Source organism: Alosa sapidissima, chromosome 1, assembly GCF_018492685.1.
Source record: "Alosa sapidissima isolate fAloSap1 chromosome 1, fAloSap1.pri, whole genome shotgun sequence".
Lineage (NCBI taxonomy): Eukaryota > Metazoa > Chordata > Actinopteri > Clupeiformes > Clupeidae > Alosa > Alosa sapidissima.
Window position 1 is genome coordinate 14943652 of NC_055957.1, and position 15815 is coordinate 14959466.

General features: G+C 39.9%; 2 gene segments (V, D, J or C); both read right to left on the reverse strand.

Annotated features, from left to right (window-relative positions):
- Positions 1 to 1500: 1500 nt before the first annotated feature.
- Positions 1501 to 2195, reverse strand: LOC121723999. The segment is given in 2 exon segments: positions 1501 to 1925; positions 2153 to 2195. Coding segments are annotated over 2 exon segments (468 nt in total).
- Positions 2196 to 14332: 12137 nt separating this feature from the next.
- On the reverse strand, positions 14333 to 14983 carry LOC121724032. The segment is given in 2 exon segments: positions 14333 to 14718; positions 14827 to 14983. Coding segments are annotated over 2 exon segments (453 nt in total).
- Between the last annotated feature and the right edge of the window lie 832 nt (positions 14984 to 15815).

Consider the following 15815-nt stretch of genomic DNA (forward strand, 5'->3'; position numbering starts at 1 on the left):
GGGTTGGTGAACTTCATAAGATCTTTGGATAATGATAAAGTGATTTTCAAAATGCTCCCATCACTTTTGGAGACATCCACAAGATAATTATGCCCACTGTGTTTTGAGTTATGGTAACAATAAACTATCTGAGTCAGAAGGTAGGCTACAGTACACTAGAGCACTAACATAAACTCTGACCTCTTATCATGACCTCTTACACAATAAAGCAACCTTTATTTCCAAAATAATGTTATTATTAGAAGATTACTTGAAATAGTATTCATACCTATGAAAAATATTAAAGGCCAAACAACACAGAGAGCTTCCATGTTGGCTTTCAGAAAGAAACGGTGTGCAGAGCTTAACTGAATCTTATGCAACCTTGGAGAGCCTGGTGTGGTATGAATCTGTCATGTAGTGCAAATGCTCAACCCCTCATAACCCACATGATGGCAGTCTTGAGTAGAGTAGAGGTGTTTTCAAATCAAATTCAGCACATGTAAACTAAATGTCGTAGAATTGATTTTTGTAGATTATTTTAATCTGGATAGATTTTTGACAAGCTGACAATCTTCAGGCTGGGCTACCTATTATACGATATTATATTTTGAAATAATTATAGAGAAAAGGAAATTGTTTATGATGAATATATACTGTAAGCTGTATTTACATTTTCATTTTACATTTTTCAATATTGTAGAAATTCAATTATGTACTGTATATGGTAAAATCAATTATAATGGCCATGAAACAAATATACTTGGCCTAACCTGATTTACATTTGCATTTATATTATATTATTGTCTCATATGAGATAAAGTTGGAAATCTACCGATATCACTGTAATGTATTGACAGCGCCACTGTAGTCACAGGAGGAAGTGGCATCCCTCTCACTGATTATCACTGAAGAACAAGATGTGTTGTGGCATTTCCAACACATTCTCTTGTGATGGACAAAGTGATGGACAAAGAGAATACAGTGCACAAACTTTCCACTGATACAAAGGAAGACAAAGAAAATGCACAGCCAAAATATGCCAAGACTGTTTATATGGAAACCGTGATTAATGTCCAGGGTAATATTCATTTACATTTTTGGCTGTATACATTTCAAATACAACTTTGTGTGGTAAAGCATAACTATTATATATGACCGTCAACTCATTTGAATGTCACTCAGCAACCGTAGGATGACATCAGAATAAATGAAAAAAATGTTTTTCCAGAGCTGTATATATATGAAGAGTTTGGTTCCAAAATGCTATACCTCCATTTTTAAAACCATTAATAAGTCATGTTATTTATAATTGTGTATTTCAGGTAATATCAATACATTTGCAGTTTTGCTGTTTTGATTGAGTAAAGATAAATTAAATAGCAATGACCGAATTACAGTTGCACTGAAATTACCTTGGAAATGAAATGTATAAAAATTGTTTATGAAAATTCATTGAAATGGAGGCTATAGGGTTTTGAAACCAAACTCTTATATAAATATATTGAAACCCGTACAGTATCAGCAGCCTGGATTAATAGTCAGAGTGTATAAATGAATGTGCTTTCTGTGAAGGGGACATGTTGAATCTCCCTCCTCCTGCACATATGAGAGGTTTTTGTACAGCAGAGTCAGAGTTCCTGTCACTGTGGGCACCAGGGCGCAGTAGTACACAGCAGAGTCAGACGCCTCTGCAGAGGAGAGCTCCAGAAACACATGCTTTTCCTCTTTCTTTATGGAGGGAGTCAGACGGGGGACTGTGTCTGAAGTGGTACCAGCCTCATATATGTAGTAGAGGAACTCTGGGATGGAGTTGGGATATTGCCGATACCACTGCAAGTTATTGACATCACTACTGCTGTAGTTACAGGAGAAAGTGACAGTTTCTTCCTCAATGACGACCACTGAGTAACGAGAGGGTGTTATAGTATTCCCAACAGTTTCTCCTGTGAATGATGAAGAAAGAGATGAAGAGCATGTGAAGATGACAGTAGTCTTTTTAAATGACAGTAGAATTCATACTAAACACAAATTCATCTGGATATCTTTGAAGTCATTATTTCAGATAATGAGATAACTTGATTATATAACTATACCTGCGTGTATATATTACACCTAGATTATATACAACATTATGATTTTAAATACAAATGGTGATACTTCAAGATCTTACCTATTAAGAGAGACAAGAGCAGGAATGCACCAAGTAGCATCATGATTAGTGTGCACTGACAGAGTGACTGCAAGCATCTCGACACCTTCTTTACACACACATAGATTTCCTGAAACCACCCCATCCACTGGAGTTGATTATTGTTGTTTAAAGCAGTGTTTTTCAACCACTGTGCCGGGACACACTAGTATGCCGTGAGAGATCATCAGGTGTGCCGCAGAAAATTACCCAAATGTCACTCACTGGTCCAGAAAAGCAACCGTTGCATCAAAGAATTTATAACCACATGCTCTCATTGATTGTATGATTGCACTATTTGTGGTATACAGGCATTGTACAACGGGGGCCCCATATCCAGTATTCACAGAAGCATCACATATCCAGTTCATAACAACAATTAAATTAGATATAGTCACCTACAAATGAAACAGAGGGCACTTGTTTTATTGAGCAGGTCTTGCATAGAAGCCATAATAAGGCCATATCTGTGTATTATTTGAAATTTTAGGCTATGGTATGTTTATGTTTTCTTCACACAGGATGTTAGTGTGCCGTGGGACATTTTAAGTGTCAAAAGTGTGCCGTGGCACAAAAAAGGTTGAAAAACACTAAATAACAATAAAATGCTTTTCATAACATTCATTTATGGCTTTATTAGTGTACGTTTTAATCATTTAACTGAATTCTATAACATATTTCAATTGAAACCATAAATTATGTTTTTCTAAACAAAGTTCAGCAGGAGCCCGGATGATAGACAGCAATTAACTCACCTGTCTTCCGCCGCAAGGATATTTAAGCCAGCCTCTTTATTCATGTCACACGCCCCGCTGTGAATTATCCCTCCTCCTCCTCCCCCTCCATTTCAGTGATAGCCCAGTTACTCATCCTCCTTACACAAGGGGGTGCAAGCGGCCATCGCTCTATCGCAATCTCCGCTTCAGGCATTCCAGGACAACGGCCAGCTACCATGCCACACATACAGTACGCTTAGCTTATACACTCAGCATAGCAATCATACTGACGGGCGAACTAGTGGATGGATGGATGGATGGATGGATGGATAGATAGATAGATAGATAGATAGATAGATAGATAGATAGATAGATAGATTCTTTATTGATCCCCAGGGGAAATTCAAGGTCTCAGTAGCATACAGACAACACACACACACAACGGTCACAATTGTGACCAAGCATAAAAGACTCCTTTTCACCCACTTTTTCAGGAACATTTTTAAAAATAGTAATTGATTACTTCAAAGGGTTACTCAAGACACATGATTTTGATATATGCAAGTCTGGGAAAAATTTGGGATTAAACGGGTTAAGCTCATCCTTTAACTCAATTTTCAAAATATATATGCCTTAATTGTGTATCAATTAGATGTATTATATGTTTATTTGTTCATTTTATTATATTTATTATAAGTGCATCTACAGATATTTAAAATGATAATAATTAAAATTAAATTACAGTATATTGTAATTCACATGAATACAGATCAGTAAAATGTTGAAACATGTATCAGCACATTGAATTAATAGTCAGAGTATACACATGAATGTACTGTCTGTGAAGGGGACATGTTGAATCTCCCTCCTCCTGCACATCTGAGAGGTTTTTGTACAGCAGAGTCTGAGTTCCTGTCACTGTGGGCACCAGGGCGCAGTAGTACACAGCAGAGTCAGACGCCTCTGCAGAGGAGAGCTCCAGAAACACGAGCTTTTCCTCTTTCTTTATGGAGGGAGTCAGACGGGGAACTGGGTCTGAAGTGGTACCAGCCTCATATATGTAGTAGAGGAACTCTGGGATAGAGTTGGGATAATGCCGATACCATTGCAAGTTAGTGACACTGGTACTACTGCTGTAGTTACAGGAGAAAGTGGCACTTTCACCTTCTATGACGACCAGTGAAGAATGCGAGGATGTTATGGTATTCCCAACAGATTCCCCTGTAAATGATGAACAAAGAGATGAAGAGCATGTGAAGAAGCCAGTCCTTTTAAATGGAGGTAAAATTCAGACAAGCACAAATTCATCTGGATATCACTGAAACATGCCTCTATGATGGACTTTACAGTACATTTCATTCTTCTATACTATACTATACTATACCTTGTTGATATACTTAACTATACATGCATTATGATAAAACGCCTATTATATACGACATCTACAAAGATCTTACCTATTAAGAGAGACAAGAGCAGGAATGCACGCAGTACCATCATGACTGGCCAGCACTGACAGAGTGACTGCAAGCATCTCAACACCTTCTTTACACACACATACATTTCCTGACTCCGCCCCATCCACTGGAGTTGGTTATTGTTGCGTAAAAGTGGTTTAATGATATAAATTAATGACTTTACCGGCTGATGCTTTACTCATTTAAAATTAATTCTGCCTAATATATTTCAACTGGAATCATAATTGGGTATAAAAAGAGCACTGCGGATACATTCACAGATACTAATTTATGTTCATTTTATTATTTGTATGCATATTCCATCTAAAGATATTTAAATTAAATGAATTTCATTCACAGTATTATAATTCACATGATAAATACAGAGCAGACTGGATTAAACGTCAGAGTGTATAAATGAATGTGCTGTCTGTGAAGGGGACATGTTGAATCTCCCTCCTCCTGCACATCTGAGATGTTTTTGCACAGCAGAGTCTGAGTTCCTGTCACTGTGGGCACCAGGGCGCAGTAGTACACAGCAGAGTCAGACGCCTCTGCAGAGGAGAGCTCCAGAAACACGAGCTTTTCCTCTTTCTTTATGGAGGGAGTCAGACGGGGAACTGGGTCTGAAATGGTCTTACTTTCAAGTATGTAGTAGAGGAACTCTGGGATGGAGTTGGGATACTGCCGATACCACTGTAAACTATTGACATTACCACTGTAGTTACAGGAGAAAGTGGCACTTTCTCCCTCTATGACGACCAGTGAAGAATGCGACGGTGTTATGGCATTTCCAACAGATTCCCCTGTAAATGATGAACAAAGAGATGAAGAGCATGTGAAGATGCCAGTCCTTTTAAATGGAGGTAAAATTCAGACAAACACAAATTCATCTGGATATCACTGAAACATGCCTCTATGACTTTACAGTACATTTCATTCTTCTATACTATACTATACTATACTATACTATACTACTACTATACCTTGTTGATATACTTAACTATGCATTATGATAAAACGCCTATTATATACGACATCAAAGATCTTACCTATTAAGAGAGACAAGAGCAGGAATGCACGTAGTACCATCATGACTGGCCAGCACTGACAGAGTGACTGCAAGCATCTCAACACCTTCTTTACACACACATACATTTCCTGACTCCGCCCCATCCACTGGAGGTGGTTATTGTTGTGTAAAAGTGGTTTAATGATATCAATTAATGACTACTGGCTGATGCTTTACTCATTTAAAATTAATTCTACCTAATATATTTCAACTGAAGGCGAACCATGAAATTAATTCTACCTAATATATTTCAACTGAAGGCGAACCATGCTCAAATATGAGGTAGGAACTCTGGGATAGAGTTGGGATACTGCCGATCCCACTGTTAACTATTGACATTACTACTGCTGTAGTTACAAGAGAAAGTGACAGTTTCTCCCTTAATGACGACCAGTGAAGAATGCGAGGGTGTTATGGCATTTCCAACAGATTCTCCTGTGAATGATGAACAAAGAGATGAAGAGCATGTGAAGATGAATATTTCTGATATATGCTTTTGTGAGTCTAGATCAGCGGTCCCCAACCACCGGGCCACGGCCCGGTACCGGGCCGCAGGACATTCCTAACCGGGCCGTAGCCTACAACATGAGTTTTAAAAAAATGCATGCGAACTAAACTAAATTTAATTTGCAATAATGTCACGTTTTTACATGGCATAGGTCTATATGCAGTTGTTTGATTGCACGCATGTTTGCATTTTGCAAGGTCTATTTTCTTACGTCTGTCTGTCCCGCCTTCAACACTTTACATATTGCCTTCAGCGCTGCGCAGCCTCAGGTCAGCTCACTTCACTTGATCAGTTCTTGGCGAACGGTAGTGTCACACGAAGTTAGCTAAACTGCTAGAATGAGCAACAAAAAACAAGCATCTTTAGCAGGTCACTGGCCAGAGTGTTTGAGTTGCGAGAGCCGCTGCAGAGATTTCTTACAGAAAAAAAGTCACCGTTAGCTGCACATTTTAGTGATGAGGACTGGGTGTCAAAACTCGCTTACCTGTGTGACATATTCGGGTTGCTTAATGACCTCAACCTGTCACTCCAGGGGAGAATGACGACTGTCTTTAAACTGGCAGATAAAGTCGCTGCATTTAAAGCAAGCTTGATTTGTGGGGACGACGAGTGGACCGGGGTGTATTTGATATGTTCCAAACAGTAGTGGGGGTTTTGGGAGAGACTGAGGCAGGGCCCTTTCTCTCGCAGCTGGTGCACGATCACCTTGTTGCGCTTTCAAATGAGTTTGAGTGTTACTTCCCATCCTCCAAAGATCCACGGCAAACCAATGAGTGGGTCCGCAACCCATTTGTCAATATCCCGAATAGTCCTAACTTGTCAGCGCAGGAGGAAGAGCAGTTGATCGAAATTGCAAATGACGGTGGTCTTAAGAGTGTGTATAAGGAAACCTCTCTGGCGGGTTTTTGGATCAAAACCAAAGCAGAATATCCCGAGATAGCCGTAAAAGCGCTGAAAACGTTTCCCACCACGTATCTATGCGAGGCCGTGTTTTCGGCAATGACTGCAACTAAGACCAAATTGCGCAATTGACTGGACATTTCAAACACACTGAGGGTGTCACTGTCTTCAATCACCCCCAGGTGGAAGCTTCTTGTTGCAGGGAAACAAGCAGGGCTCACACTGATTATATTCGTAATGCACGTTTAGTTCCCATGTTTTGTTCCCATATTTTGTTAAGCATGTTCACACTTTAGCTTCAAGTTGTTCAATATTCATAGTTCATATTGTTCAATTTTCACTTCTTCAAGTTCACGTTTTTCACAAGAGATTGTTACCTTCACTGTTCATACATAACTGGAGCTAGTTCTTTTCAAGTAATGCATGCACAACATATATGGAACATGGAACCACTCCCCCCCCCCCTCCTCCAGTCCGTGAAAAAAAAATAGGAATCAAACCGGTCCATGGTACATAAAAGGTTGGGGACCCCTGGTCTAGATGATTTGAGATAACTACTGTAGATAATTTGATTATATACTTAACTGTGCATACTTTATTATATAACACCTAGATTATATACTTCCTTATGGTTATAAATAAAAATGGTAATACTCAAAGATCTTACCTATTAAGAGAGACAAGAGCAGGAATACTGAGTGACTGCAAGCATCTCAACACCTTCTTTACACACACATACATTTCCTGACTCCGCCCCATCCACTGGAGTTGGTTATTGTTGCGTAAAAATAAATAAATAAATAAATTAAAAAAAAAATTAAAAATATATATATATATATATATATATATTAGGCAACTTGTGTCCTCGGAACCAAATCTGACAGCAGCTTTGGAGTTTTGGAAGTAGGCTGCAGGTAGGCAGCTGGTGGATACATAACTGGCATAGGCTTTTAGTAAGGTAAAAGCAACAACCGAAATGCAGTGTTGAAACACGTGTATGAAACATGTTACTGTAAATATGCAAACACTGATCCAGTATGGCATTGCACTGCATAGAAAAGCATGATTAACTCAGCAAAGTTCACAACAAAGAGTGCAGCTTGGGCAGCTGATCCCAACTCAGACTCACACTGACATCTGTGTACATGTACCAACGATCATTTCAGGACAAGGAAGCTCCTCCTCAGAAATCATACCATGACTGACATTTGATTGCAAAAATTGACTGTCTACATAACAGCATCTACTTGATCATTCATATCGATAGGTAGCTATAGTATGCTTTCCATCACAACTGTGATTTACTGAGAACAATTGTTAGTATGATATCTAATTAGGTGTTATTGCGCTCTGTTATTCAAGATCTTAGCTGTGAGGGTTTTTGTTGAGTGCAGCTGGGTTTCCTGACACTGTGGGCTGCAGGGCACAGTAGTATACAGCGGAGTCTGAGACTTCAGCAGATGAGATCTCCAGAGAAACTTGCTTTGCTGTCTTGTCAGGTTTGATTGATATCCCAGGAATAGGAGGAGTTGCATTGACCATATAGCCTCCATAATCAAGAATAAGAAACTGTGGCACCGAATCAGATATTTTGCGATACCAGTGCAGACTGTCAGCAGATCCATTGTACCTGCAGGAGAGGATAGTATTTTCTCCTTCCTTTACATGCTTCACTGCACTGTCTGGAGCAATAGAGTTACCGGAACTCCCGCCTAGAAATACTGTAGATACATATTGTTTGTCATAAATAATAGCATGTTAACATTATAATTACATTAATTTGCATTTGCTAAATGATATGCTTATTTAATGCTATTGTTAAGTGTGTACATAATAAATGTTACCCAAAATAGCTGTGAAGAGTAGCAGAGAAATCATCATGATAGAGCACAAAGAGCAGTTCATCCAGATCTGCTTGAATTCAGGTCTTTACACTAACATCAGCTCCACCCCTAACAGTTGGTCATGCTTTTGTCATGAGTTGCACATGGACTGCTGGCCAACATGAATACCTCCTCAACCTACTAGGAGAGGCCGCCAAAGCTGTCAAGCACAGGGGAATCAGCCTGGGGAACCCATGTAGTCAACCAGGGCATGCCAAGTCCATGGCAAGTGATCAGTACAATCACCTGTGGCCAATTGTGCACTGCCTTTTTAAGTCCCTTGTGTCACTGTTTCTGTGCTTGGTCATAGCGGAATCAGATGGACCCTGCAATTTACCACCCTTGTGGCCACAGCACGCGGTCTGTAATACTTTCCTTTGTTGTTGATGGACTTTTGTCATTTGTCCTCTATAGACCCATTGAAGAGGATTTCTGTGAGAATACCTTGTTTTATTATTGAAAAGGAAACTTGCCTGAGTTACTTGAAGACTGGTGCTGTGCTGTGAAAAAATAAAACCTACCCACTGAATTGTCTCCTACATTTGATCTCTAACAGTGTTATAACACTCTTATAACTAAGTGTTATAACTAAGGTTTTAACTTCATATGGGATGGGCATTTTTAGACTTTTCGAAATTGCACTGTGCCTACTTCAGAGGCCACTGTTCCCACCTAGTTTGGCCTACCATCGAATGCTTGGACTCTTTAGAAAGCTGAGACCTTGTAGTTTCTTAGGGAACAATCAGAATAGCTGTGGGAAGTACTGGCACAGAGGAACAGAGGCTAGGGATTATACAGGAAGATGTTAACACCTGCTGAGCATTACTGCCTGTCGCACCTCCTCCGGTGCCCATGGGTCAACTGCAGGGTCATCAGCCAGAAACCACCATTCACCAACGTTTCGCTCCTTTTATTCTGGTACGTCTCCTGGTGGCGGAGCAGTGACAGGGACGTCTCCCCGTCACCCCCTGCAGCTGATGGGTGTTGTCCCCTGCGGCTGTTGTCTGGGGTTAGGTGTTCTTCCCCCAAGTTTTGTCCTTCCTCCTAAGCCAGAGCCAAAAGCTCCCTTTTTCAGCCTCCTCTGCCAGGTCCTGAGTCTTCCTCCGGTGAGTCCCACATCCCTCAGGAGGCGTGTGGTTGACAAGCCCATGAAGCCTCGGCATCCAACCTCCACTGGGTAGATGGTAGTCTTCCAGCCAGCCTCCCGGCACTCAGCAGCCAGCTCTGAGTACTTGGCCTTCTTACGTTCGAAGGCGGCCTCAATCCCCTCCTCCATAGGTACTAGAATACTGTTTTATATTTCTGCCGGATAACAAGTACCTCTGAACTGACCACATTTCAGTCACTTGAGATGACTTAAAAACACAACTGAGCCCTAGCACCTGGTCTTGTGAAGCTGTGTGCAAAAGTAGATCAATATAAAATAAAAAATGAGTGCTTTGGACAACCTGGTCTCATTAGTGAAATCTTCCCCTGGGAACATTATACAGTATATGTTCTATACAGTATCTCTACGGCTATACAGTATCTCTACGTTCTACAAAATATAAGGGCACAAACCCTGAACTGCCGTCTATGAGTTAGCTGCCACATCTTGGTGTTTTTTTTTTTTTTCGCGAGCAACCCGGGGGATTTTAGCTCAATTGTCAACACGCTCGACTTCCGCTCTGAGGTGCAGCTGTTCACAGGTTCAAATCCGGCTGTGTGCAGGGCCGAGCCGTGCAATTCAACACAACGCACGAAGACCAGACTCAGCACATGGCTGGTTGTCATATATGTATTCCCAAAAGTCCAAGCTTTCAAATGGTGTATAATATTACTATACTACATAACAATATGGTGCATAAAATTGATTTAGAATGTTGGGGGGAGGTGGGGGAGGGGGGAGGTGTGCCGTGGAAGGCACACTGTTCCATAATTGTCAATGAGTCTTCTCTAAGTACAAACATGTTTTCACATGCAGTCCATCTCCTCAAGCTTACTTGTAAATCCGTGCTCCAGCTATGTTTAGATTGTTGCACCTAGTATTTACAATTGATTATCACCCGTCTTCCTTACTTAGTTAATTCCTCTGTTGCTAAACACATACTTCACACAGCCAGATGATAAGAACATTTTTGTATTCAATACACAGTGAAGGTGCTCAGTCTTTCATTTTTCCTCTGTAGACTCATTTGCATAATACTAGTCAAGTCAAGTCAAGTCAAGTTTATTTATATAGCACATTTCATACACAGAGGTCATTCAATGTGCTTTACATAAACAAAACCAAACAATAATAACAAATAAAAGCATAGAAGGGCAATATAGTCAAAGAATAGTTAAAAGGTAAAGATCATAATAAAAAGAAAACATAAAACACAAGGTAAAATCATTTAAAAATAAAGAATAATTAGTAAGCAAAAACAAAGGCAAAAGTAGTAAAAAAAAGTAATAAAAGACAAAGTAGAATAATTATCAAGGCAGATTCAGAATTTGTAACTCGGCACAGTTAGCAGAAAGCATCTGACTACAGTTTCTAGATTTAAAACTGGCTACAGTTGGGGCCTTTTTAATGTCATCCGAAAGTTGGTTCCACAGCTGAGCCGCATAGGAGCTAAAAGCTGCTTCACCATGTTTAGTTCTAACTGTAGGTTTTACTAGCAGATTTTTCACCTGGGACCTGAGAGGACGAGAAGGTGTGTACTGCTGAAGCATGTCTGACAAGTATTTAGGCCCTGCTCCATTTACTGATTTATAAACAAGCAATAGTGCTTTAAAGTCAGTTCTGTGACTTACTGGAAGCCAGTGCAAGGACTTAAGAATTGGAGTAATGTGGTCAGTTCTTTTAGTTTTTGCTAGAGTCCTAGCTGCTGCATTTTGTATCACCTGAAGCTGTTTAATAGTCTTTTTAGGAAGGCCTGTGAACAGTCCATTGCAGTAATCAACCCTGCTGGAGATAAATGCATGAATGAGTTTTTCTAAATCATGTTTTGACATCAGCCCTCTGAGTTTGGCAATATTTTTGAGGTGGTAAAAAGCTGATTTAGTTATCGCTTTCATGTGGCTGTTGAAATTTAGATCACTGTCAATTAATACATCAAGATTTTTAACAGTATCCTTTGCCTTCTACTATATTTCTTTGTGTTGCTGCAATACTGCTCTCTTGTGGTAAAACTTGTGTAGTGCCTTATGTTAGAGCAAACGCCACATACAGTACATGTAGTTTTAGGGCTGAGGTAGATTATAAACATGCTGCTTCAACTACTCCCCCTCCCCCCATTTTCACTGAGTATTGGGACACTTCCATGTATTCCAAGTTCTTTCAACTAAAGCCTGTTACATAGCCTACTCGCCACTCCTGACCGGTAGCACGACAATTTGACGTCACGGGAGTGCCATAACCATTTATACTCGCGCGTGGTGGTCGCACCGTGGTGGTGAGCTGTCAGCATCGGCCTCAATGGCAGTAAAAACTTAACCTGACCCTAGCCAGATGAATTTCGCTCCGCCTAGCTCCACTCATCCATCTGGAACCGATCCATTGAAGTGTTGCTTCAGAAGGCTGGGCCTAATCAAAAAATGCTTGCATATGATTGAATAAGCCACTTGTCCGTCATCTATTGACGTGCTACCACTCATATCGAAGCCAACCCGTGACGCTAATAACAGTCTCACAGTCGCTTCTACACTATGTCACATCTATGAAACTCCCGCCCTGCGTCCTGATTGGCTGTACTATAAAATCGGTTGCAGAAATCACTCTCAATGGAAGAGGTCCCAGATGGATGTGAGTGAAGCTAGGCAGAGCTAAGCGGAACGAAATTCATCTGGCTAGGGTCAGGTTAGTAAAAACTACCCTCTGTGATGATACTTCAGACTTCGGTTGCTGCTATTCACAACTACCATCATCATTACCATCTAGTTTCCAAGGTGTGTGCAGCTAGATAGATACTTTATTCATCCCGAGGGAAATTTTAGCTAGCTGGCTGGTGCTGAGAGATGAGTTTGTATAATTTCCTAAGGTGGAAAGATATTTTTTTCAGGTCTTAGCAGATATCCTTTGGTTGAAAATAAATATCTTCGTTACCTTTTGCTGGATTATTGGCATGTCCCTGGGTCCTAGTTCTTTCATCTTAATTCCCTGTGTTACATGTCTCTCTAGTAGCTTCATTAACTTATCCAGCAAACAAATCACAAACTCTCGCTGGTAATTTCCCTCTCTTCTCAGACTGACTATTCAAACATCATGTTTATTTAAGATGTGGGCTAGGCTATATGAATAAGAATAAGGCTATAAGATGTGGGCTAGGCTATATGAATAAGAATAAGGCTATAAGATGTGGGCTAGGGCTATATGAAATGCTTGAATGCGGTTGATGCTTGTATAGAGGCACGTATGCTCCCTGATCTTGGCTTCAAGCTCATCGTGCTTGTTGCGCGCATCTGAAAAAAAAAATATCCTGTGCACAACCTGCCTGCGCGAGGCTGAAATTTCTCGTGCGACAGAGGAAAAGGCGCAATTTTGACGTCACATTGTCGTGCTACCAGTCGGAAGTGGTGAGTATGTAACAGGCTTAAGGTTTTTGCGTGATGACTGTGAAACTGCTGTCACTGAGGGCCTCAGTCAAACAGCCAAACCAGCATAAATGTGTATTTATCATTCTGTAACCATGCTCATTTTTCAGTATCATCATGCTATAGTAGTAGGCCTACACAAATACCGTACAGATACATTATAATAACACTCATGTATAAGATAATTTAAATATTAATGTAATGAGCAATTGAAGTTCCATAATAAACTAAACCTGGTCTCCACTGACTAGAGTTTGATGATGGATATTAGACAGAAAGGAAATCACAATATCAATATCATACCAAAACCTGTTGTTGCAATAACAAGAGAGACCTTCAGCCAGTGATGCATGATGACAAACTGTGGTGATTGTGATATGGAATATAAGATTCTCTCTCTCTCTTTCTCTCTCTCTCTCTCTTTCTAAGACTGAGCAAATGGGCATAAACACCAACATATTATTACAATCCACTAAAATATTTTTTTGTTGAACTAAAAGGGTAAAGGATGAATAAAAACATTTATCTGGATGTTCAGAGAGTGAAGTAGCACTTAGATGAACTGTTCATCGTTATCCACAGTGTCAGAGCACCATCTCAGTATGTATGTACTATGTAGAAAGTCCAGGCTCCTTGTGTTGGTACCAGAAGAGATTTGGAAACTGTAAGAGTGAATTGTGAAGGAATGATTTGGTTCTGAATATGAGACATCTGCCTGAACCAAAATCACTTAATCATACTGTGTTTGGTATAGGACAAATAAAACTACCGGTAGTTTAATTTGTAATCATGTGTAATGTAATGTATAAACACCATGCATTGTCAAATGGATCTACCAGGGAAATCAATTAAAGGAAAAGGCCACAATGGGAAGAACAGCATTGATGCTGGTGATGATCAAGGCCCATCTTTCCTACAGTTCACCCATTTGTCTATCATTTGATAGAGCTGCCTCTGTCAGTCACAGTCCCTCGGGGAAGTTCAGTGTCAGTTGGAGGCATACATACATCATAATACACCAATGCTGGTTAAAAATTTAAACTTTAAATCCCTTTATGTGACTTTTGTATCACTGTATTTGTATGAGTCTAGCGCAATTCCCATTCAACTTGGCTGTGAGGTTTTTGTTGGGTGCAGCTGGATTTCCTGACATTGTGGGCTCCATGGCACAGTAGTAAAGAGCAGAGTCTGACACATCAGTAGGTGAAATCTCCAGGAACACTTGTCTTGCTGTCTTGTCATGTCTAATTGATATCCCAGGAACAGGAGGAGTTGCTTTGGTGATAGTACCTTGATAATCCAGAATGAGAAACTGTGGTACTGCGTCAGTGAACTGGCGATACCAGTGCAAACCGTAAACAGTTCCATTGTACCTGCAGGAGAGCTGAACATGTTCTCCTTCTGTAGCATACTTCTCTACAGTGTCTGGAGCAATAGGGCTTCCAGTACTCTTACCTACAAATAAAGATACATTATTTAGTTTTGCAGTATACAACTAATTGTAAGACAATATTAAGATTGGTTATCTGCTGATAATATTGAGTGATAGAGAACATACAGTACCCATGAAGGTTGAAAGCAATAGCACTGTCAGAGGAATCATCATGGTGGAGCACATTGTGTAGTTCATGTGTTCATCATGTGTGAGGCTGAAATCTGTTTGGAGTCATTTCTTACATCTCATCAGATCTCACCATGATGCCGTCTGTCTGCTGAGCTCCTCCCCTGATTGGTGGAGAGGGTTGGTCACAGTGGTGGACGAAGTACACAAATCCTGTACTTGAGTGAAAGTAGAGATACACATGGTCAAATGTTACTCCAGTAAAAGTAAAAGTCCTCCTTTTACATTTCCACTTGAGTGGAAGTACAAAAGTACTTGCCTTCAAATGTACTTAAGTATCGAAAGTAAAAGTCTTGAAATGTGTTATGACTAATACAGTTGCATTTACTATTGTTGAAATGATTCGGCACAGACATAGGCATTCATTAAGCCTTTCTCCTCCATTCAAGGACAAAATCAGCTAATAATTGTTGTATGTAGAAAGAACTAAAAACAAGCTAATGTGATATCTAATGTGACGGCATATTTCAAAGTAACCACATTTTTCTTTGTTGAATGCTTTACAATTTCAGACCAAATCAAGATGTTTCCTTTTGTGTTTGATAGTGTCAGATTGTCTATCATTGTCTATCATTTGCTCGATGGCGTCAAGAGGCTAGTTATGCTAACATCAATATTGTGAAAAGGGGTCAACAAGGTACAGTAAATAGTGGATAATAACATAGGTTAGGCAACACCATTATTTAAAGCCTAGCTCGCTTAATAGAAAATATACATGTAACACATGTATTTGGACAGCCTTTTTTCCAAAAGGAACTTCAGCTGTATTTCAGCTGTCACAAAATGTAGTGGAGTAAAAAGTAAGATATTTGGCCTCAAAATGTACTGGAGTAAAAGTAAAAAGTTTAATAAAATTGAAATACTGAAGTAAAGTACAGATACATGAAAAAGCGACTTAAGTACAGTAATTGAGTAAATGTACTCAAGTAAT